At 36.4% G+C, this 25,436-nt stretch overlaps 1 protein-coding gene across 1 annotated transcript; it reads left to right on the top strand.

The window, feature by feature from the left end:
- Positions 1 to 3,048: 3,048 nt before the first annotated feature.
- Positions 3,049 to 13,995, top strand: cytip (cytohesin 1 interacting protein). The gene is made up of 8 exons (XM_052147826.1): positions 3,049 to 3,251; positions 5,286 to 5,335; positions 5,444 to 5,498; positions 5,769 to 5,871; positions 8,399 to 8,492; positions 9,150 to 9,216; positions 9,888 to 9,954; positions 12,146 to 13,995. Exons 1-8 carry the CDS (start codon positions 3,078 to 3,080, stop codon positions 12,565 to 12,567), a joined length of 1,032 nt encoding a protein of 343 aa, XP_052003786.1. The 5' UTR covers positions 3,049 to 3,077; the 3' UTR covers positions 12,568 to 13,995.
- The last annotated feature ends 11,441 nt before the right edge of the window (positions 13,996 to 25,436 follow it).

Raw genomic sequence — 25,436 nt, 5'->3', positions numbered from 1 at the left:
ATGAGGGCTTGTTTAAGGACCCGTCAATGTACACCTGCGTCAGATATATATATATATATTTTAGAAACAAGCCAGGGGTAGTACATAGTACACAATACTAGAGATATATTTTACAATAATGGCGAGCAGGGGCGTTGTGTTCATTAGGGCGATATGGGCGACGCACTGCCAAACGGGAAAAGGAAGGGATTTTTTTTGTAACCAATTCTATCACGGCAACAGTCGTTATCAGTGTTCTAATCTAGACATCTGATCTTCCAAACAGGCTAAAGTCGTGCTTAAAATGGCCCCACCATTTTTGATTTTTTTTTTTTCAAATATCAGAGCTTTCAATACAACCTCTATGGGTTCCGGGAGGGCTTGCACTTACGCGCTTTTGTCATACGTAATGTAACCATGAGCGTAACTAAGAAAAGAGCGGGTAGCAGCGTCAATCAATTCACATACTACTGTCAAGATGGCTAGCGTTCAGTCCAACTCGATTGTCTCTTTGAAAGAAGTTCCTTTTAGTCTGCGAATGAATCAAGATAAATTGTCAACGAAACAATTAGGACCTCCCAGACCAAATTTAATCATTCAACAGATTTGTACTAAAGGGGGAAAGTCCTACACCCGAGGATTTTCCAAAAATTGGTACGAACGGAAAACCTGGCTAGCAGGCTGCGACGTAGCCAATGCAATCTTCTGCTACCCCTACCTACTCTTTCACCCTGAAGGCGGCACGGCAGACAGCACCGCTTGAATGTTTGAGTTAGCTTTGCGAGGCAAAGATGAAACTGAGGGTATTTTTCTTGGACTGGTCAACGTTGTGGCACAGTTAGATGAGGTGTTTGATGAGCATCTTAAAAATGCTAAAGTTTTCAAGGGCACATCAAAGACCATTCAAAACGAGCTACTGGAGTGTATGCTAGCGGTCGTGAGGGAACATATTGTGGAGGAGGTGAAGTCGGCGAACTTCGTAGCCATCCAAGCTGACGAGACCATGGACGTTTCTACTGAGAGTAGAGGAGAAGCAGCGGCTGTCTGAAGAGGTCTGCGACACCATCCTGGATCACAACAAAGCAAGGTTCTCTTTAACTGACCACCTTTTGAGTGCTACCTTACTCCTGATGAGGCTCTGAATGCCACTGTGAACGCATACACAATGCTGAACAAGGCAAAGCTCAAGACAGAACTCTCTCTGATCTATGAGAATCCTGAATTCAAGGGCTGCTGGGGTGCACTGGCACTGTACCAGGTTCTCATGAGCTACAACCTCCAGGAGACATTCTCTGAGACTGTGACTCTGTTGAACATCCTCATAACTACTCCCTTGACAACAGCTGAAGCTGAGAGATGTTTCTCAACTTTGACACAAGTTATAAGACATTCCTTTGAAATTCAATGGGCCAGGAACGTCTGAATGCACTGGCCATGCTCTCCATGGAGAGGGAACTCGTCCTCAACATGCCTGATTTCAATGAGAAAGTCATTGACCGCTTTGCTGCATTGAAAGAGAGAAGAGCACAGTTTCAGTGCAAATAATGTAGCCTGCCTCTCAGAATTTACTTTGCTTTTATTAAGTAGCACATTGGTGATATCCTACATTCCAGAAAATGTAGTTCTAAAGATCCACTTCTCTCAGCAATTTGTCTACTTGAATTTTAAGCTGATATTTTATTTGTTTATGGAAATGCAGATTGTTTATGCATTGTTGAGGAATGTGAAAGCACACCCATGATCATTTGTACTGTGATAACTTAGGTTGCTTTTGTAAGCCAATACTTTTGAGATCAGTCAATAAATGCTTCTGGTATTGACTTATATGCTGCCCCTGTCTTTATGTTGTTGCTGGACATATCTTTTTAAAAATGTGTCCTGTTCATCTATTTTACATCACACAACACTGGATTAGTAATGAATAAGTGGAATAATTAATTGTGGAGCCATGTCATTTTTGCTTATGAAGGCTCCTGGATGCTAATTTCTTACATAGCTTTTTCACGAGCCGCCACTGATGCCAAGACATTATATTCATTACATAGTCTAATGGTTTTCAATGCTTTGGAGTTGTTGGAGGTACAAAGAGTATTTCAATAATATTTCAAGTCTTTACAAAAAAGTGCAAATAGGGGCTTTATAGACATAAATGTATACTTGTGTATAAAAAACTTGGCAAGAAAAATAAACAGATTAATCAGAAAATATTAACTTAAGTTATTAAAACTGTGAAAACCAAATAAAACGTCTTTATAAAGCAAAGAAAAACTAGTTAAAATAGAGGTACGTACAAACAAACAACATTTTCTAGAAAAAATACTACAGCGTGGACACATTTCCAAAAAAAGTGAGGGGCAGATTAATCTACAGCATTACAGGAGCAGCAAAGTGGATCTATTTCAGGGAGCATGTTTCTTTAATAAAGATTGACTGGGTAAAAACGGTGTAACAGTTTAAAGGACACCTCTTTAACCTCATTGATAATTAAAAATGTATGAGGTAAAGACCGTACGACCTACGTCAGACATGCGTGTCGCGTCTCGGGTGTGTTGCGGCATAAAAATAAAATGTTTAGGTCACTATGTCAAGTTAAATATAGTTTAATACTCAATCTTTAAACACATCTTGAGATCCATTAGTTCGTTTGCACTAGTGTTGAGGACCTCTGCTCATCTTTCTTGTACTATGCCAGCATTCAGACGGCTTCTCTGTGCTAACCACAAAACAGAAGTGATAGTCCACACAGGGAGAGAACTGAAAGCCATGCAACACTGTGGAAACAGGTGAGAGAGTTGTTTGATCTGACAACACTAGTTATTCATGCGTATTATAGAAATGCTCAAAAAGAGACAAATGACAAAAAGAGGAAACAGACAGATTGCTGTCCATACCGCACCAGATGAAGGTGAAGAAAATGAAAGATTAGATGAGAACAGGAACAACAGAAGACACAGGTCAACACATACCCACACACTGATAGTCACCATGTCTGTTCTTGGCGCTCACGTGGTGTGTGTATATATCCGCTGTGTATAGTCTAGATGGGTCACACTGAAGTCTGCAGTAGGATGCTGAGGTTCTTTGCATAAGGAGTCATCATGACCTCCAATAATTACTTTAAAGTGCCTTTGAAGCAGCAGAGCAGCCTGGACAAACTAGATGGATCTCAGAATAAGAAAAGCACGCGGTGGCGAAGACGTTCTTTCAACAATTCTAAAAATTCGAACAATGAAGAAACCAAAGCCGGGACATTACCATGGGCACGCAGTCAGGTGGGACAAACATCATACAGTGATGAAAATCTTAATATCTGTTTATATGATAACATGGATGCTGAGAGTTGATAATCATATTGCTAAATCATGAAACATATAAATAAACCATTTTGACAAATTAGCCTAAAGGAATGCTAATGGAATTTCAATCAAACTTTGAAAATTTTAATCAATCCTAAAAGAGATCAAACAAGAATCCTCTAACAATCAAATATGATCATATTGGATAAAGTGACATTCAAGTTTGTTTATGAATTATGTATGCATTTATTTATTTACTCATTCATTCAATCATAGGATCTTATATGTTTCTTACAGGAATCTTGTTTAAAGCAAAACATAAAATGGTAATTCTGTCTTTATATCTCACAATTGCAACTTTTATTTCTTGTAATTGCTCATTTTTATCCTGGAATTGCGACTGTATTTTATGAGCAATAATGGTGCAATTGTGAGAAATACATTTGTTATCACATGATATAAACTTGCAATTATGAGAAATAAAGTTGTAATTGTGAGATAGAGGGTGCATTTGCAAGTAGTAGAAATAATGATAGGAAAAATTTAATATTTGGTAAAAATAAAGCTGCAGTTGTAAGATGTGAAGCTGTAACTGCAAGATATAAAGTCACCACTGCAAAATCTAAACTTGCAGTTACGATAAATAGTTGCAATAGCGATTTGCTAGCGCTCTTGCGATTTCAAGAAATCAAGTCAAGACTGCGAGATATAGGCTAAAGACGCAGTTATGAGAACAAATAGTTGTGTGCATGAAACAAAGTTGCAATTATGACATACTGGGCTCTCATTCCTTTGTGCGCTCAACGCGCAACCAGCATGTGCGGTCTTATCCGATTTTTGTGATAGGGCAATTTCTAAGCCCAATTTTCGTTTGTGGGTGAAAGCGCACAAACTGTGGGTGTATTGCATGTTAATGAAGTGGAGCAAAGAGCAATTTGCCATTTTCCTTATAAGTCATTGCGCTAAAATGTTTGACAAGCACTTCTAATCTCAGCGCAAAGTGTAAAATCAGTTCCTACATTTTCAGTTTGGGGATTCCACCAGCAGATCACTTTTATCAATCACTTTTATCAATCACTTTATTCGATCACTTTTATCGATTACTTTTGTCGATCACTTTTATCGATTACTTTTGTCGATCAATTTTATCGATCACTTTTGTCGATCACTTTTGTCAATAATTTTAATCGATCACTTTTATCGATCACTTTTATCGATCACTTTTATCAATAATTTTAATCGATCACTTTTATCGATCACTTTTATCGATCACTTTTGTCGATCACTTTTGTCGATCACTTTTATCAATAATTTTAATCGATCACTTTTATCGATCACTTTTGTCGATCACTTTTGTCGATCACTTATCAATAATTTTAATCGATCACTTTTATCGATCACTTTTGTCGATCACTTTTGTCGATCACTTTTATCAATAATTTTAATCGATCACTTTTATCGATCACTTTTATCGATCACTTTTGTCGATCACTTTTATCAATAATTTTAATCGATCACTTTTATCGATCACTTTTGTCGATCACTTTTGTCGATCACTTTTATCGATCACGTTTATCGATAATTTTTATCAATCACTTTTATCGATCAAGATAAGATATAAACTCACAATTATGAGATGTAAACTCGTAATTGCGAGATACAGGCTAAAGACACAATTACGAGAAATTAAGTCACAACTACGAGATATAAAGTTGCAATTATGGAAAAGGTCGTAATTTTATGAAATAAGCTTGTTATTTCGATTAATAAAGACGTAATTGCAAGATATATGCTAAATTCGCTACTAAATATAGGCATGCATTCCTGTCACGGGATTTTCATTTAAAGATAATGTCTGCTCTTTCAATATGTTATAATTAAACACTATTCCAGACCAAATTTGACTGTTTACCTGCATTCCTGCAACATGTGAACTGTGTATGCAGTTTCAATGAATTTTATTTGGTTTCTCAAGGTCATTAAATAAATCAGAGTATGTTTTCTTTGCAGCTGAGCAGAACACGCTCTACGTCTCTAGTGGATTATACTGATCCTCAGAGGTAAAGACACATTCACTGTGACAAAACCACAACATTTATTTCAAGTCAATTTCTGCCATCTCATACAAATGTTTGATGGATGTCTCTTGTTTTTTTGTTGGTGCACAGAACGATGATTATATTGGAGAAACAGGACAATGAAGCCTTTGGATTTGAAGTTCAGGTATGTTGATACTCATGACCAGTTTTAATTTATTTCATGTCACAAAGGTGCAATTTCACATTGAAATGTATTTATATATATATATATATATATATATATATATATATATATATATATATATATATTTGGTTTGCTTTAGATAACCACACTATAATATAAAGCTGTAATCACACAGTCCATGCACATCCACTTGCAGTTGATCAGATTATAGGTTTACTTCTAAAGTTTCTGCCGATGTTTTGAGTACTGTTATGGGATGTGTGTTTGCAGACATATGGTCTGAAGGTCAAGAACAGCAGTATGGTGGAGATGTGCACGTTTGTTAGCAGTGTGCAGGATGTCAGCGCAGCAGAAGCTGCAGGTTTGACCGCCGGTGAGCAGGCTTTCCACTTCCTTTACTGAGAGTGTAAACACACTCCAACCATTTGACCTGAACCTGTTTACACTGCACCTTCCTACCTGCCTACACCAAAACTACATTAAACAGCAGCTGGTGCATCAATGTCTCTGTCTGGCTGGCGTGCTCTACATGGTCAGCTATTGCAAGCTTTCTCATGACCAAAGTCACAAATCAACACATATATATTTTTTTATCTTTTACTTCAATTCAAATTGTGCAAAAATAAGTAAACTAACAATATTGTTTTCTTAGTAAAATAAGAATAGTGAAAATGCAGTATCAAGTTATTAGTGTTGGTGTAACAGTTTAGTCATCTAACCACTTTTGCATTCAAAAAAGTTGCTTTTAACATTACATTTAAAATTCTTGTAATCAGATTACAGATACAGACTTTCAATTAAGTTAATTATTTTGAAATTCATTGCTTGGGTTGAACATATTTCTAAAAACTTAATATATGTAGAATACATTTACAACATGAATTATGTTCATATTGACGTTTGTTTGTTTCTGTGGCAGCTGAAAGGCTTGTTTTGACATTACAATATAGACATTTCTATAAAATCAAAATGTATTTGTGTGATTACTTTTTATGAAGTAATCAGTAATCTCATTGCATTTCGTAAATAATTAACAATCTGTAATGAATTACATTTTTGAGTAGACTTCAAGTTACATTATTAAACATTTTAAGTTGTTTTTCTTTAATTGAATTGAATTACATTTTTAAAAAGTAATGATCTATAGCGTAATAGTGCTGAAATAAAGAAGTAAATAAATAAAAGTGCAGAGTAAACTAAGAAAGTAGCAATCATTTAACACAAAGGAATACATTAAAGAAGTAACAATGGTTAAACTACTAAGAAGGATAAACTAAATAAAATGATGTATATGCACATGTGTAAAGAATATTATTGAGCATGATCCAATGAAAATGACATGACTGTGGTGAAGGTTTTTCTAAATATTACATGGTTATTTACATGTATCGCGGCAGTTCCAAGGTGAAATGTCCACTGTGTTGGACTAAAAGCGAGTTTCTCCCAAAAAGACAGTACTAGGTGGATTACTTGTAATCAGTTACTGATTACAAATTACATGACAAGAAATGCAATCAGTAATGTAATCTTTTTGGGGTAAACTAATCTGATTACTTTTGGATTACTTTGGGACTATGATCAACTAAATTCTGCACAGTTTATTAGTTTGAGTGGTACTCAACAAATTCAGAACATAATGCGGTGTCCACAAATTCAGAAAAATATCCCAAATGTAAAAATATGAAAGTCTAAAATGATGGACTGGTTCCCGGGCATGTTAACACAAATATTGTCGTGCGATTTCGCCACTTTACAAACGCATCACAAAAACATCTCAAAGTTATCACTACACCAAAAGTGCATTCATATACATTTTTGAAGCCAACTACAAAAGCAATTTAAGAAACCTAATGAAAACGTACTTCGCAAATCCAATTGAATATGAAATGACGTGTATTTGTGCATTTTGATGTGTTTGATGGACAAAATCCTTCCAAATACATTGCAACATATGGTTATATTACGCACAGGGTGATTATTCAAATAATAATTGAAAAACAAAATGTGTTTTTAGTTGAGATTTGTGATGTAAAGATACAAAAAAAAAAAAACATGCAAACATTCCAAACATAGATTTGACAGAATCCTTTGCATGAAACATGGATATTAACTTTTGGAAAGCAGAGATTTTATTGCATGTTTGTACCACGTGTCTTCTTAAAAATGAAATTATCTCTATTGATTCTTGGTTAAACGCTGAGGTAGACCGCTCCAACTTCACCTGGCTGGTTAGTGTCAGTTCTGAGTGCAATACACACAACCCTCCCCCTCCCCTTCTCTTCCAAGAACTCTCTAAGAGTTACTGAACGTATATCATAGGTGTGCTGATTTAGAATGAAAAATGTAAAAGATTGAAAAAATACAATGATTAGGATGATTAATAAATTATTAACAATTTACTGCTGTTGCATTTTTAAAATGTAATCATGAAATTTATAAAAAAGTAACTGTAGTCTGATTACATTTTAAAAATGTAATTCAATACAATTACAAGTACTTCATTTTTGTAATCGGATTACATAATCCATACTACATGTAATCCATTACAACCCAGTACTGCAAACAGATGAGGTTTTTAAGGTTAATGATCTATTTAGCATAAATCAACAAATCAGACCTCCTTTTCTCTAAACCTAACTGAAAGTGTCATTAAAGCAAATGTGAAATGAAAAATGCAATGTGTGGTGTTGTGCTTCTATGACACTTTCGGCTCACATGTTGACTCATGTGCTCTTCTGGACTCATACTCTGGTCCTTTACAACGCAAGTGCAACACACAACATTGTAAGTGTATCTGGATACGTATAAGGAGCCATGTAAAAAACATTGTACAAAAAGGTTGGTTGGTATAGTAACGTGATTCTATGAGAACAGGTCTAATTTATCTCTCTCTCACACAGGTGACATTATTTTGTCAGTAAATGGAGTCAGTATTGAGGGATCTACACATCAGCACATTATTGAGTTGATTCAAGAATCAACTAACATACTAAAGTAAGTATGAGAATCAGACACCGGATAGGTAGATGAATAACATCCTGAACAATGAAAAGACAAAACGAGAAGGATATAACTGAAGTACAATGAAATGACCACAGAATTTCCGTACTCAAAAGAAAAAATACACATCTCTCAATTACTCGTCTCATCGACATTTCTTGAAGACGATAAAATAAGCAATAATTGACTTGCATAGACTTCTATTGAACCTTCATTGGCCAGAACCCCTCACATTTTTGGGGGGTAATCTAATCTGATTACTTTTGGATTACTTTTAACTTAATTCTGCATGGTTTAATCGTTTGAGTGGTGCTCAACAAATTCAGAACTAATTACAGTGTCCACAAATTCAGAAAAATTATCACAAATGTAAAAATATGAAGGAAGTTTTCATATATTCATGCAATAATAGACTTGCATAGACTTCTATTGAACCTTCACTGGCAAGAACCACTCACATTTTATTTAGATAATGTAAAAATCGATATGAAAATGCTTCTAGATACAAATAAATGTGTATTAGCCTCCTCTTGTGCCGTTTACCACATTCAACAATATATAAATCCATTCTACAGAATTTGGACCTTCATGTACTGTATGATATTCAACCTCTCTCTCTCGCTCTCTCTCTCTCTCTCTGTGTATGTGTAGGTTGGAGACCGTCTGTGGGAGTGTAGTGAAAAGAATAGAATTAGAGAAAAAGATGCGCTACCTTAAGGTGTGTATTTGTACATATTAATCTGTGGCCGTATGTCTATGCAGTTGCTATGTGTTACTGTGTATATTTTTGCATCTGTGAAGGATAGTTAGAATAATATTTATTATACATAGTTGACAGTACATGCACAAACATAAGCCTCTTTTAAACCATTGGGCCAAACGGTTCTTGCTGTGAAACCGTGACGATGTGTGCCAATTCAGGTCTGTTGGCACGGTTACGGTTTCTTTTTCCACTGTGGTGCTGTGAATTCAGGAATGCACATAGCAAAATGGTGATGGATGGCGTGAGAGGTAAACATTGGAGTGAGTGCGCTACTGACAATTCTGAATCGCCACCTACTAAAACCATTCCACAGCACAGTTGAGCACGGTTAGCTAACTTCATGCAGAGACTGGTGTGTGTAATTGTACCATGCCGAATTGTGTCAAATGAAAATTCTGCTGGAACCGTTCCTCATCGTGCTCAAAAACATTTGGCCTGATGGTGGAAAAACCCTTAAAGTTAACTCACTCTTACTCAGAAAGTTGCACAGGGCAATTCCCTACTGTATTGTACTGAACAGTATGTGTTAGCATCAGTGCTGAGGCAACACAATTAATTAATGCTGATGAACATCCATAGAAATGTATCAGAATGACTCATGTCAATTATGCAATTCTCTCACACAGCAAACTCTTCGTGAGAAATGGGTGGAACTGCAATCTCTCACACTGCAAGAGAAGCGTCTTACACGAGGTGAGGTTAAAACAAAAAAACAGAAAAACCATAAACATCCCACCCTAAATGAACGCTATACAGTTAGAGCTGAGAGTTGTCACAAAGCATCAAATATATATCGCTATCTGAAAGAGTTCCAGTAAAAAACTTTTTATGAGATAGGTGTGTGTTTTATCTCAGTTTGGTCGATCTTAACAATGCAAATCAGCTTTATTAATTTACTGTGGAGGATCTCATAAATGTGTCCACTGAATAAAGGAGATCACACTGACAGAAAATGAGTCAAATGCTCCATGGTACTAGTACCTACTATGCTTTTTGGGTGTGAACCATGCAAGTACCCATGAGCGAACATCTGAACAAATCATTTTACATCAACGATTCAGACTAACATTTCCAAGGTAGCTTTCCCAAGCTTGTTAATGGAAAAGCTACACTATTATGAAAATAACTACTGTCATGCTGTTGAAAACTATAGTGAAGTTAGTAGTGTCACTACTCCCCAACACTGTTTAATACCTATTTATCATTGGGGAGAAAAGAAACGGCACGTGCTTTCCTTGCAGTTCTTAGATCTGTTGCTTTACTGATTCAAAAGCAAATGTACAGAACCTGAAAAGACTTGAACTGTGCACAGATGACTTCAGACACATGCTCAAAGCCTCTACTCTCCATTTAATGTGGATCTGATCGTCTCATATTTCCTTGTTTGAGCTCCTTTATCTCAATTGGCTGAGCATGACGCTAGCAAACCAAGATCGTGGGTTTGATTCCCAGGCAACACGCAAATGAAGATAAAGGTATACCTTCCTAGATAAAAATGTTATTTCTCAGAGGTTGCTCTTTAATAGTTGAGGAGACTTGATGGAGATCCCAATTCTTCAATGAACAAGTCAATTTAAAAAATTTTGGAAAAACCGAGTACTTGTGCATGGAACTACTTTCTTACGTGAGGTATCGGAATCTGCCGTTGCAGGTTCAAAACAAATGATGTGTCCAAGCCTTCATTAGTTATTCAAAAATGTCACTTCAGAAATAGTATCATGGCTTGTGCTGTTTCTAACAAGTTATTGGATAATCATGGATGTGTGTGTTTGTCTGTGTGTGTTTGTCTGTGTGTGTGTGTGAGAGAGAGAGAGAGAGAGAGAGCGTGTGTGACCACCTGTTGGCAAACCCAAGCAAAGATGTTGTCAGTTTTCTGACAGTCAGCTTTCTCAGTGGATAATATACGTCCAAGTGGGGGTATTTCTCCCGGTGCACTAGAGTCATTCACTAAAAACCTTGAGTTCTGTAATAAATCAGTCTGTTGTATCTCTCAGCTGTGATGAGACTTAATCCTGAAGTTGTCCGTTAAAAGCTGTTCAAAGCTATTTCCTAGCTTTGAACACAAGTGGAGTGATACACACACAGTGAAGCGTCCAATTGCTGATGGTGTCCAGTGCTCATGGAATGTCTCTCGTCCAATCAGATTCAAGAACCGGAACCAGCTGTGGTATATAGTATAATAGCACAAAGATGCTGCAATAACTGGAGAAAAACCTCCAAATTAAATTGCTCTTGACCCAGCTCATCAGCACGTTGCACACGTGATTTCAACAAACCCTCTTGCACCTAGACTTTGCACTTATGACTTGTGGCATAGCACTGCGCCTTAAAAAGGCCCTATGTTGTTTTGTCTCCTCCTACAGCTTTGATACATCCACCAAACTCTGTTAGCCAGCTAGCTGGCAGTCTGACTTACTGAAATATCTGTATAATCATCAAACTTCAAACATTCAAAACTAGTTTTAACTATCAGACAAGACTTAATCAAGCCAACAGTGTTTGACTTGAGTTTAAGTTTTAACATTGTCTCAAATGTTTCTACTAAAATTCCAAGGAGAAACAAAAACAAGTGAGACAAATGTTGACATACCTTTGATTGCAGACTTTGTAAATCTGAGCTGTAACCTGTCTGAGACTCTGTTGAGATCTCTTCGGAAACTCTCACATGTGAGATTACTTTGGGGGGTTTTCTAATCTGAGAAGCAGGAGACTTCAGGAAAAGTCTCCATTTGCTCTGCATTTCATCTCATTGCTGTCTAAGAGAAGTAATTGACACATTAAAGCAATGTCTTTTTATTTTTGATGAATGTAAATGCCTGATATTGCACAAGCTGATGTTGAATGACTCTGAGGCTTTAGGTTTACAGGTATCTCTGTCTTGCAGGTAATTTGAATGAGAGGGATCTGCAATCATCTGTGGACTCTATGATATCTCTCTCATCTCCCACGGGTCGCTTTGGCCAGCGCTTCTCCAGTGACAGCAGCTACCACAGCATCATGACAGACGACAGTGAGGACGGAGCCTTCACGTCATCTATGTTCGATGACTCGAGTCCATTCAGCCCCACAGAAAATGTAGGCTTCTTCCAGCTGGAGGGAGGGCCATCAAGAACCCTGACCCGAACACGCAGCATCAGCCTTACCAGCAGTAATAGTTCATTGTCCCCAAGCTGGGACATCTCATCATCATCATCATCCATGTTTGGGACGCTTCCTAGGCGAGGCAGGAAAGGAAGCGTACGCAAGCACCTTCTGAAGTTCATACCTGGACTGAAGCACTCCGTAGAGGAAGAGGAGGCCAGTTGAAACATAATTTACACCACCAATAACTGTTGTTTGACTGATTCCTTAGTAAGGACATTGGGCAGCACAAGGTTCATGCCAACTTGCACGGTGCACAGTCTCGGGGACATTCTTGACTTTCCTGCGGTAGATTGTAGAGACTCACGAGAGCATTACAGACAGTCGTTTGTGTACATTTCTCTGAACCAGTAGCATTATCGTTTCAGAAAGATTCAGCACTGTAATCAACAACATGCATTAACAACCTTAGGAATATGTATGCCAAAAAGAAACCACACAAAATGCATCCGCTGCCCTAATTCAGTGGTTTACATTTCGGTCCTGCACACTTTTAAATGTTCTAGTTCCCACTCGAGTTCTGATGTAACTTATCATGGTCTGGCATGTAAATGAGGTGAGCTGTTTCAGTGGCTGTAGCATAATTGTAAGGGTACAAAAGTGTCAGGTTTAATCCCTTGTATGGGCAATCCTAGAATGGCTGTGTCCAATCAGCATTGTGCTTTTGAGCAAGACAGCAAACTTCAGAGGCAATTAATAGGTTGATAACAATACTGTTAAAGCCCCAAACCCTAGGGCTGTCAACTGTCCCCTATTAGCTGGGACATCCCGTATTTTGGCTTAAATTAGGACATTTATTGCCTCCATATTTTAGCGGCTAAATTATTCAGGGGGGTCTAACTTTGAAACGTTGTATTGAAGTGCCCAAAATGCTCAAGCTCCCTCAGCCCCTTCTTAGACCCAGCCATCAAGCGAAACATCATGTGCTGTGCAATATAATATCATGTATAGAACAGAGGCACTTTACACAATTTACCTTCTTATTTCAACTCTTTAACCCTGTTGATTTCACATTACTTTCGATCAAACCTGTTTAACCGTTGACTATAAAACAGGACTGATAAAATAACTGTAGTGAGTGGTGTGAAAGTTGTGCTGATGTTGTCATGAGAGGACCGAGATCAGTCAGAGCTGAGAGTGTGTCAGAGCTCCAAACCGCAGAAGTAGAGCAGAAAACTTCATAACAGGATGTGGTGAGATAGAGGTGCTACTTTACCAACTATTTTTTGCTTTCTTGAATGATCTCTTTAACGGATAGTTTCACTTAAACCTGAATGTAAATAATACATGCAACTGTACAACTTAAATGTGAAAAACGTGTTCGGGGATGTCATACATGGTTTTGTTTATTTGTGTTGATATAGATGCATATAAAAATGATCATGCAAAGAGAGAGATTTTCTCAGAAAAACCATTGAGATGTGATTTGTCTTCCTGCTGTCGCTGCAAATCACCTGCACATAATACAGTGCATGTGTTTACAAAGAAAGACTCTGCTCCTGGTTCCCTCCTCTTTATGTTTCATTTGTAACAGATGGATTGGACCCTATAAAATCCACACTGGATAATAGGCAACTCAATAAACCCCACTCTACAGCAAACATATCCATGACACAATTAAATACAGCATATATATATATATATATATATATATATATATATATATATATATATATATATATGTAACGGAGCCATCTGGTATTATCTTTTCAATGTCCAGCAAAAACCCACCCAAGAACTCCTTACAGACACCCTTCAACCTCAACAGAATTCATAGAGGAAACACCCATCAGAGGATTAAACCCTCCACTTATATCTCACACCACCTGCCATTTACTGGTATCTTCAGATGTATTCAACTTATGTTTCAAATAACGCTGAATGATGGAGCAAATGTTCCAATACAAATGTAAATGGAAGGCCTCTTAAGCGTTTCAGTGACAAGTATCATGACTGACCTATATTAAAGTGCTTTTAAGGCAGGTCAGGTCACTCGGCAGCCATATTTGTAATGCCTTTGGGCAGTTACTTTCAGTCCTGTCAGTACAGCTTCCATCCCAAGACAGAAATATCCAAAATGGTTGGTCATGTTAACCAACATCTGACAACAATATGGTATCATATGTGGGGTTGCCCACTGGCATCTTATTAGGCAGAACATCTGGTATTATGGCTGAAAATGACAACATCCCATAAGGGACGCCTCATGTCCAAATTGTCCTCTTCTTGTCTACACATTTTCTGGTTATTCCAAGCAAATTCTCAGGTAAACAAACAGGCAATGCCTAATTTAGGACTACAGCTGCTATATTTAGCATTAAGGTATCTTCCATTCCTACAGTACAGACCTTATTCACACTAGTGCCATCTTTGATTTTTAATGGGAATGAAAACGAGACTGTGAGGTATAGATGTACAGTCTCTTCAATTGCAACTGTATAAAGCTCCTAGATAACATTTGATTTTCCACAACTCATGTTGTCTGGAGTGCTTTGTACACTGAATGTTCTTGAACAGATATTTTATCCATGTTTTGTCCACGGAACGATTCAAAAACACTTTAAAATCCAGTATAGCCCATTGAAGAGACTGTAGGTCAAGTGTCTCATTTGTAAGGCTGTGTCCTCTGGAGGTCGCATTTGTCGGCCACATACATCATAGAGGCTGTCTCGTTTCAGAAAAGGGAGTAGCACACGTCGAATGCGACCTTCGCCACTCACAACCTACAAGTCTTTGCTTCAATGGAAATGTCTAAAAGAATAACGCCCATTTGCCTATAAATATGATGATCAAACACAAATAATGTTAATTCCCAAGTTGAAGTACCTCAGTAGATGGGTGCAGAGTATATAATATGCATAATTATATTAATATATAATTAAAATAAAGTATTAGACTAAAAGAACACCTGTAAAATCAATTTTCTTTTCTCTTTATATCATTATAACTCTCCTAAAATGTACCTCATACATTCCCTTCCAGAGGGACATTGTTCCCTCGCATATGTTAAAGAGTAGCATGCTGTCATAGCAACCGTGTTATGTTCCGTTTCCGTCTGTCCTACAAAGGCTGTTTCGTTTAAACGAGGCTTGTTTAAAAGAGGGCACTCAGTATACTGCAGCCTTCAAAGGATGTGTCCTACCTAGCACGCAGCCTTCGAAAGGAGACACAGCCTATCCCTCACAGCCTCGTTGTCATTTCTATTAAAAATCAAAGATGGCGCTAGTGTGAATAAGGTGTATACGGGTAAGTTGTGGAACTGTGTGGGGACTGTGTAGTGACCAAAACAACAACAACAAAACATCTTATATTTTAGCTTCTTCAGAGTAGCCACTCTGTCTATATTGCAGTTCTGCACATTCTAGGTATTCTCTTAAGCAACTTGTGATGCTTTTTAAACGTATTGATGGAGTTCCCATGTATGCTGGAAATTTGTGTGTATAAAGTACTACATAAATAAAGTTTCGTTTAAAGATTGGTGAAGTCATACATAGGCACACACTTTATATTTCCCTTCAAAACCAATGTCATTTGAAACAGATATGCACTTGTCTTAAAGCATTTATTGTCTTTACTGCATTCTGACGAAGGTTTTTCTAAGGACATAGCAGCAGCAAGATAAAGTGCATATAACAGCATACCGTGTATGAAAGAGTTTATTTTGAAAACATAGTGAACATCACCCTCTAGTGCACAGACAGAGGATGATCGAACTGCAAGGTCAGGCTAACCCTCCTTCCCAACCAACTTAGAGGCTATAATAACAATATTTAACATTTTGAATTATTACAATAAACAATTATAATAAAGCATTTCATAGTACTTTTACTGTGAAGATGTACTGTAATATGTTTATTTGTGCAACTGTTCCTACTTGCATTCAAACCATTTATGAAAAGTAGAGGTTCAGCTTTACAGACATTAAGAAATTGCATGACTATATATATATATATATATATATATATATATACACACACACACACATACAGTACTGTGCAAAAGTTTTAGGCACTTGTGAAAAATGTTGCATAGTGAGGATGTCTTATAAAATAATGACATACATTTTTTTCATTTATCACTTAACATCATACAGTAAAGAGTCCAGTAAACATAACAAAAAGCTAAATCAATATTTGATGTGACCACCTTTGCCTTTAAAACAACACCAATTCTACTAAGTATACCTGGACACAGTTTTTCTTGGTTGTAGGCAGATAGGATGTTTCAAGCTTCTTGGAGAATTCACCACAGTTCTTCTGTCTATTTCAGCTGCTTCTGACAGAATTGCTTCTGTCTCTTTATGTAATCTCAGACAGACATGATGTTCAGTGGGGGACATTGTGGTGGCCATGACATCTGTTGCAGGTCTCCCTGTTCTTCTTTTCTAATCTTTTCTATTTGCAAAAGTAATGTTTGGAAGTCTAACATTTATATTTCCTATTGACACACTAAAACTGAAGATATAAATAATTATCTTAAGACAAATGCTTTTGTGAAACATCTTATGTGCCTAGGATTTTCCACAGTACTCTACACTCACCTAAATGATTATTAGGAACACCATACTAATACTGTGTTTGACCCCCTTTCGCCTTCAGAACTGCCTTAATTCTACGTGGCATTGATTCAACAAGGTGCTGAAAGCATTCTTTAGAAATGTTGGCCCATATTGATAGGATAGCATCTTGCAGTTGATGGAGATTTGTGGGATGCACATCCAGGGCACGAAGCTCCCGTTCCACCACATCCCAAAGATGCTCTATTGGGTTGAGATCTGGTAACTGTGGGGGCCATTTTAGTACAGTGAACTCATTGTCATGTTCAAGAAACCAATTTGAAATGATTCGAGCTTTGTGACATGGTGCATTATCCTGCTGTAAGTAGCCATCAGAGGATGGGTACATGGTGGCCATAAAGGGATGGACATGGTCAGAAACAATGCTCAGGTAGGCCGTGGCATTTAAACGATGCCCAGTTGGCACTAAGGGGCCTTAAGTGTGCCAAGAAAACATCCCCCACACCATTACATCACCACCACCAGCCTGCACAGTGGTAACAAGGCATGATGGATCCATGTTCTCATTCTGTTTACGCCAAATTCTGACTCTACCATCTGAATGTCTCAACAGAAATCGAGACTCCTCAGACCAGGCAACATTTTTCCAGTCTTCAACTGTCCAATTTTGGTGAGCTCTTGCAAATTGTAGCCTCTTTTTCCTATTTGTAGTGGAGATGAGTGGTACCCGGTGGGGTCTTCTGTTGTAGCCCATCCGCCTCAAGGTTGTGCGTGTTGTGGCTTCACAAATGCTTTGCTGCATACCTCGGTTGTAACGAGTGGTTATTTCAGTCAAAGTTGCTCTTCTATCAGCTTGAATCAGTCGGCCCATTCTCCTCTGACCTCTAGCATCAACAAGGCATTTTCGCCCACAGGACTGCCGCATACTGGATGTTTTTCCCTTTTCACACCATTCTTTGTAAACCCTAGAAATGGTTGGGTGTGAAAATCCCAGTAACTGAGCAGATTGTGAAATACTCAGACCGGCCCGTCTGGCACCAACAACCATGCCACGCTCAAAATTGCTTGAATCACCTTTCTTTCCCATTCTGACATTCAGTTTGGAGTTCAGGAGATTGTCTTGACCAGGACCACAAATTGAACAGGTGTTCCTAATAATCCTTTAGGGGAGTGTATATATATATATACACACACACTGGTGGCCAAAAGTTTGGAATACTTTACAGATTTTGCTCTTATGGAATAAATTGGTGCTTTTATTCACCAAAGTTACATTCAACTGATCACAATGTATAGTCAGGACATTAATAATGTGAAAAATAACTGTTACAATTTGAAAAAAATTTCAGAACTACTTCAAAGAATTCTCATCAAAAAATCCTCCAAATGCTGTAATGCCAGCTTTGCAGATCCTTGACATTCTAGCTGCCAGTTTGTCCAGATACTCAGGTGACATTTCACCCCACACTTCCTGTAGCACTTGCCATAGATGTGACTGTCTTGTCGGGCACTTCTCACGCATCTTACAGTCAATCTGATCCCACAAAAGCTCAATGGGGTTAAGATCCATAACACTCTTTTCCAATTATCTGTTGTACAATGTCTGTTTCTTTTCCCACTCTAACCTTTTATTTTTGTTTTTGTGTTTCAAAAGTGTCTTTTTCTTTGCAATTCTTCCCATAAGGCCTCCTGAGTCTTCTCTTTACTGTTGTACATGAAACTGGTGTTTAGCGGGTAGAATTCAATGAAGCTGTCAGCTGAGGACATGTGAGGCATCTATTTCTCAAACTAGAGACTCTGATGTACTTATCCTTTTGTTTAGTTGTACATCTGGCCTTCCACATCTCTTTCTGTCCTTGTTAGAGTCAGTTGTTCTTTGTCTTTGAAGTAGTGTACACCTTTGTATGAAGTTTATTGGAAATTTCTGTCTTCATTCCTCAAAAAAATGATTGAAATGTGTATTTTTTGCCATTTTTGACCTAATATTGACCTTAAGACTTTTGCATTCTGTGGCAACTCCAAAATAAACACAAAGACAACATTAACCTTCATTTAATGAACCAAATATCTTTAAACTGTGTTTGATATAATGGCAAGTGATTTTCTAGTATCAAATGACCAATTTAGCATGATTACTCAAGGATAAGGTGTTGGAGTGATGGCTGCTGGAAATAACTTTTTAATAGAATTTTTGAAATTTGAAAAAATTAAAAACTTTTTCAAATAGTGATGGTGCTGTTTTTTTACATCAGTAATGTCCTGAATATAATTTATGATCAGCAGAATTCCACTATGTGTGAATTAAAGTACCAATTTCCTTCTAAAACAGGAAAATCTGTACATATATGTATATGCAGGGAAAACATGAGGGCTTGTTGATAAAAATGTGAATTGAGTACCCAAACCGTAACAAGATGACACCAAACCTCCAACCTTTTAAAAAATATGGTATGGTATAAAAAATTTGGTTTGGATTAAAAATAGTGTCAGATTTAAGCAAACAATTCTTAAGTCTTATAACTTATAAAAAGTAGTTCAAATAAAAAAAGTCTAAAAGTTCAAAAAAAACTTTTGAGTAAAAGGGTTTCCTTTCTTGAATGAAGGTGCTTTTCCGCTATACAAATCTAACAAATGAATCATATTTTTCTTGAACTTAAAGTGCCAATGCAGGATAAACATATCTAGACAAACCTTCTGCTTTATTTAAGAGGACTCTGGTTATAATAGTCAAATCCCTTTGCAACCAATTTTTAAAAATGAATTGAGCTTTCCTTAATTTAGGGGAAATTTGAGATTCTGTTTTTCAAAGAGATTTTTAGTAATTGATATTCCCAAATATTTAACCTTCATTTTAACAGGAATATTCCATAAAGCAGCTTCTTCGTATTCATAAAGACACATTGTTTAACATTTAGACAAATTAAGCTTGAATCCAGATGCCTCAGATCATGTAGGTATAACTGAATTGCTGCAGGTAATTCATTCATTCTTATCTTTCAATAAAAGTTCAGTGTCATCAGCTAGCAGAGTTATGCTAATCTGGTCATTCTAAACACAGTAATACTTCAACTGGTCAAATGAAGACACTAAGACTGAAATGTGGAAATATAAGAAGAAGAAAAAAGGAGATGGGCGTTGACGTACCTCTCTATGAACAAGGCATCTCATTTTAGTATTTGGGTATACATTTATAGAACTGTGAAACATTTCAATTATAAAGAAACATTTATCACAAACCAAAGGTTTTCAATGCATTAATTACAAACTGGTGTTTAATTGTTATAAAAAACCTCAAGAAAAAAGTTCATGAAAGTAAAAAAAAAAAATAAATCAACCACAATCAATTCCTCTATCAGATTAAAATCGTCCAAAAGGTCCAGAACAAATCTTATATTGTAAGCTATGTGTCAGACAGTCATGAATCTGGTATTCACTTTTCATTTCACTTAAATTCATTTAAATTCAGTCATTGTTTACTCATCCCTGTGTTGTTATAACCCAAAGTGATTTTCTTTCTTTTTCTTAACAAAAAGGGAAGAAAAATTGTAGAAAAAGTTTGTGTTATCATTCAATGGCAGTTTATGGTGACCACCTCTTCAAGCTTCACTAGGACGCACAAGTGTATATCAAAAGTCTAATAAATTATTTCATGAGACTCATGATTGTTCTGAATGCATTTGTTAAGGTTTGGTGAGAAACAAACCAAAATCGAATGTATTATTTAGTGAAACTTTTGACCGACCGTTGATCTCATGTGCGGGTTCGTGAGACAGCAGAAGACCAGTATCTGTCACGGGACGGGGCGTTCAAGCAATAACTAGTTTTGTTTATCTAAAATCAGGTCTGTCACAGCAATAGTGACAACAGAACACAACACAGTTGAACACAAACCAGAGAACAGAACTTACAAAACATGGCTGATGAGTTTGTAGTCCAAGAATTGATGCATTTCTATGCCCAGCCTTTTTTTGTTTGAAACAGGGTAATCAATCAAATTGAGAGAGAGAGACAGAGGCGGCTCACCATGTGAGTGTGTGCATGTGTGTTTTTTTGTGTCCATGTTCATATGCATGTATGCTTTTAAGTTTGTGTCAGTGTGTGTGCGTTCATATTTATGTATGCGTGTCAGTATTTAAAGTATCCATTCGTCATTTACTTAAGTTAAAGTAAAGATACCTTCATGACTCAAGTAAAAGTTAAAGAAGCCCAAGAGAAAAATACTTCAGTAAAAGTATTAAAGTTAAAGTTTTAAATGTACTTAAATATCAAAAGTACACGTAAATTGTATAAATTACAGAGCAGCTAATTAAACTCATGGCGACTTATTTGATTGGTGGTGCTCATCATTTACTCACTATAATTGTTTCTTCTGTTGAGCACAAACAAAGATTTTTAGATGAATATCTCAGCTCTGTAGGTCCATACACTGCAAGTGAATGATGATCAGAACTTTGAAGCTCCAAAAAGGATATAAAGGCAACATTAAAGTAATCCATAAGACTCCATTAGTTTAATCAATGTCTTCTGAAGAGATCCAGTTGATTAAGGGTTAGAACAGACCAAAATAATAACCCCCTTTTCACTATACATCTTGCCATTGTAGTCTTCAGGCACGATCATGATTTCAAGCTCGATTACACTTCCTAGTGTTTGATGTATGCGCAGAGTGCTAGATGGGGCTGTAGGAAGTGTAATCGAGCTTGAAATCATGATCGCCAAGGAGACTGCAGTCAAGATGTACAATGAAAAAGGAGTAATATTTTGGTCTGTTCTCAATCAAAAACCAGTGCCGGTAGTAACGATTACATGTAATCTGGATTACTTAATCATAGTACAAAAAAAAAGTACTTAGATTTAATTGAATTAAATAACATTTTAAAATACTCATAATTAGATTACAGTTATTAAACTACATTTTAAAATACTCATAATTGGATTACAGTTACTTTTTATAGATTACATGATTACATATCAGCATTCATTATTACATATGATCATCCTAATCATTCAGTTTTTTCAATCTTTTACATTTTTCATTCTAAATCAACACAACGCTAATATATGTTTGTTGAGTCTTCAAGTGTTTTTGAAGGGGTGGGGGGGCAGTTGCTTGGGTGTCTAGGTGGATGTCAGGTTGTTGCTATGTTGTTTGTAAGTTGTTTTAACTGTGTTTTTAGTGCGTTGCTGTGCAGTTGCCAGGTATTCTGTGTGGTTTCTTAATGGCCCAAATGAAAAGAGTTCAGTCTGTTCTGGACACTAAAAACACCTCCTTCAATGTTACAATAAGTTATAGACTGTTTCGTTTTTCAATCATTTGTCTAATCCACATATGTTTAACACACATATACATCACTATGTGTTTACAGTTAGGTTGTGGTTTAAACATCTCATTTCGTAATGAGCGTTCAAGTGATTTTAGTTAGACAGAGTTGGCCCGCTTCGCAATTTGTCATCTTTTTCAGCATCGATGCAATGACATTTATATGTACTCACATACACACTTCATATTAGGTGTGTTTTATTTGATAATTCTTGTGTGGCCACATATACTGATGGGACATGTTATTCTGTTAGCCTGTCACCTCTTATAAACTAGATAAATGAGTCTTACTTTCTGGCAAGCTTTATTCTTCATTAATAGGACAAAAAATACATTCAATCTAAACTGCACAGTCAGCAATTTGCTTGATTCTTGCCATGCCTCTTAAATTGACATGCCCCATCTCAGAAAATCAGCACTCCAAGACTCACTGGATTTACGACTTTGCTGTCCATGTACACTAATCTCGTAAATATGATCATTCTGGCATGACTTGAATGCTTCATTAAAGGGATAGTTCACTCAAAAATTTAAATCCTCTCATCATCCCTAATCCCATCCCAGATATATATGCACATTTTTTTTTAGAAGAATATCTGTTCTGTAGGTCCTTTCAATGTAAGTGAATGATGGCCAGACATAAAGACAGCATAAAATACAAAAGACTCCACATACTGTAGAATCAATGTGCTAAAGAGCGAAGAGAACACTTAAGCAACCACCCAGAACACCCTAGTCTATGAAATATATTTTGTTGACATATCATGAGCGCTTGGTTAAATGTAAAAGGTAAACGCAATTGATTGACTTTCATATAAACAGGTTTCCTGGAAAGGCGGGAGACTGATAACACATAACTTCATCATTATTGCACAGCTTTCATAATGTTAAAAGTTTAAGGTCTAAACTTGTCAAATGAATTTGTCAGAAAAACAAATGTAAACTTACAAGAGCAGTTTCTTGTGCTGACAGCTGACAGATCACACGTTATCTGGCGCACGCTTCAGTTGTGATTCTGATTCGTGATACTGAATCTTTTTGATCAGTTCAAAGGAATCAAATGTAAAAAAATTCAACTAAGATGATTTCATGAATCAGACATCACTATCACCGGTCTGCATGCATTTTTCCATGTACAGCTAGTTATTGCAGTCGCAGCAAATGTAACAAACCAAATAGCTTTCAAGTATCAATTTTCTCTTCAAAATGTAGTGAAGTAAAAGTCCAAAGAAATACATATACTTCAGTACAAATATTGATAGTATTTTACTTCGTTACTATACACCTCTGTGTGAGTGTGGGTGAGACGAGAGCGAAAAAGATTGAAAGAGGGAGCGCAAGAATGCTTTTCAATAGAAATTTTAATAAATTAAGGATATATAGATATTGTTTGTCATTCTTATCTGATGTACTTAACCAATGTCTTTGTTTTATTTGGTTAGTTTGCTATTGCAGCCTGTAGGGCTCTGAAATAACTCAAATACTTTGGCAAAGTGATATTGAACCATTATATGGTCAAGACCTGGAACTACTTCATAGCTGTGCGTTCACTTGAAAATAATTGCACACCTCAGAACATCTGTAAGCCAATCAGGATCAAGCTTTCAACAGCCATGTGGTATAATCATCGTACACTGTAAAACATGTCCGGAATTTTAACAGTAAAATACTGTAAAAATACTACAGTAAAAAACATTAATTGGTAAACAGGTTGTTACCTTAAAATATACGGTAAAACATTATAATATATTTAAAAAGACAATACGTGTAATTTTAGAGTACAATGTTGTAAAAATTATATTTACTGTATAATTAACGGTAAAATTTATATTATGTTTAACAAGAGAGGAAATGTACTTTTTACAGTAAATTATTGTTAAAATTACGGTTAAAAAATATAACAATGGGGCGTTCCCAGAATTCCCTGAGTTACCCATCACTTTATCATCTCATTATGTTTTATGGGAATAGTTGTTTCTTCATATTTTTAATAACACTTAACTACATGTGTAATGTCTGTGTAATATTTGATATAGTTTAGTTATATTAGTTGTATTGCATTATTTTAATTTCACATGTGTTACTCTGATGGTGTTTTGTGTTTGTGTGAGTGACACTGAGCACCGTCTCTACGTGTTAATTGGTCATTGCTTTTGGAAGAGCCACTATTGGTGAATTTCATGTCATCATGTGCCTTTCTGTAAATACTACAGTGAGTAACAATACATTATACAGTTTCAGAAGGTTAAAGTATTACGTTTATATAATTTAATAATATAAATCACAATGTACCATAAAATATACAGGCATCAAAATTACATCCCGTAAAGCCTGTAGCGTGGTTACCGTATTTTTCACAGTGAATTTCTGGCAACCACAATTTAACAGCATTTATTTTTACAGTGTATTGTTCTACAGACACACAAATCATGTCTAGTATTAACAGTGATTGTCAGGGACATCATTTGATGTTCCACTGTATTAACAAAGTTTAAAATTAACTGTATTACCACCTGCTGGTGGAATCTCAATACTGCAAATGAATGAACTGAATAAGACTTGCTTCTCAAACGTCTTGGCGTAATGACCTATTTATCTGGAAAATAACAAATTGCGCTTTGCCCCACTTCATTAACAGATAATACACAAACAGATAGCTCTCATTTATGGCTTAATGACCTAAACACTCTCACCTATAACCACTTGTGATTTTTGCTGGTATGAAAATTGCACTTAGAAATAACAATCTCTCACAAAGATTCCAACATATCTTTTAACCTTTTCATTAATATTGATCGCTATGCAAGAATAACATATTTCTGAACATGGAAGTGTTCCACGATTTATCACGGATGCTTGTTTTCTACGTTTGTACAGTTTGTTCTTAGCTTAGTCATGATGACATGTTTATTGACAGTGCCTCACCTGATAGGATAGATGACATGAAGCAATGATCTGATGTTATTTATGTTGATATCATTGAAGGGATTAGTTCACCCAAATATTCGAATTCTCTCATCATTTACGCACACTCATATCATCCCAGATGTGTTGGACTTTCTTCTGTTGAAGACAAATGAAGATTTTTTAGAAGACAATTTTTGCTCTGTTATTGTTGTTGTTATGGCATGTTACTCACCTTGCATTTCAACTGCGTGCATTCATTTTCTCCTCCGTGTTTACACAGATTATTGAATC

Source organism: Xyrauchen texanus, chromosome 18, assembly GCF_025860055.1.
Source record: "Xyrauchen texanus isolate HMW12.3.18 chromosome 18, RBS_HiC_50CHRs, whole genome shotgun sequence".
NCBI classification, from domain to species: domain Eukaryota; kingdom Metazoa; phylum Chordata; class Actinopteri; order Cypriniformes; family Catostomidae; genus Xyrauchen; species Xyrauchen texanus.
Note: the sequence above shows the minus strand (reverse complement) of the source record. Positions and strands in the feature narration are given on the sequence as shown.

Bases quoted from the DNA above. Each gene is read 5' to 3' on its own strand.
- cytip (XM_052147826.1), top strand. From the start codon at position 3,078: ATGACCTCCAATAATTACTTTAAAGTGCCTTTGAAGCAGCAGAGCAGC. The intron at 5,336-5,443 runs GTAAAGACACAT...GTTGGTGCACAG, and splicing joins GATTATACTGATCCTCAGAG to AACGATGATTATATTGGAGA. The intron at 8,493-9,149 runs GTAAGTATGAGA...GTGTATGTGTAG, and splicing joins GAATCAACTAACATACTAAA to GTTGGAGACCGTCTGTGGGA.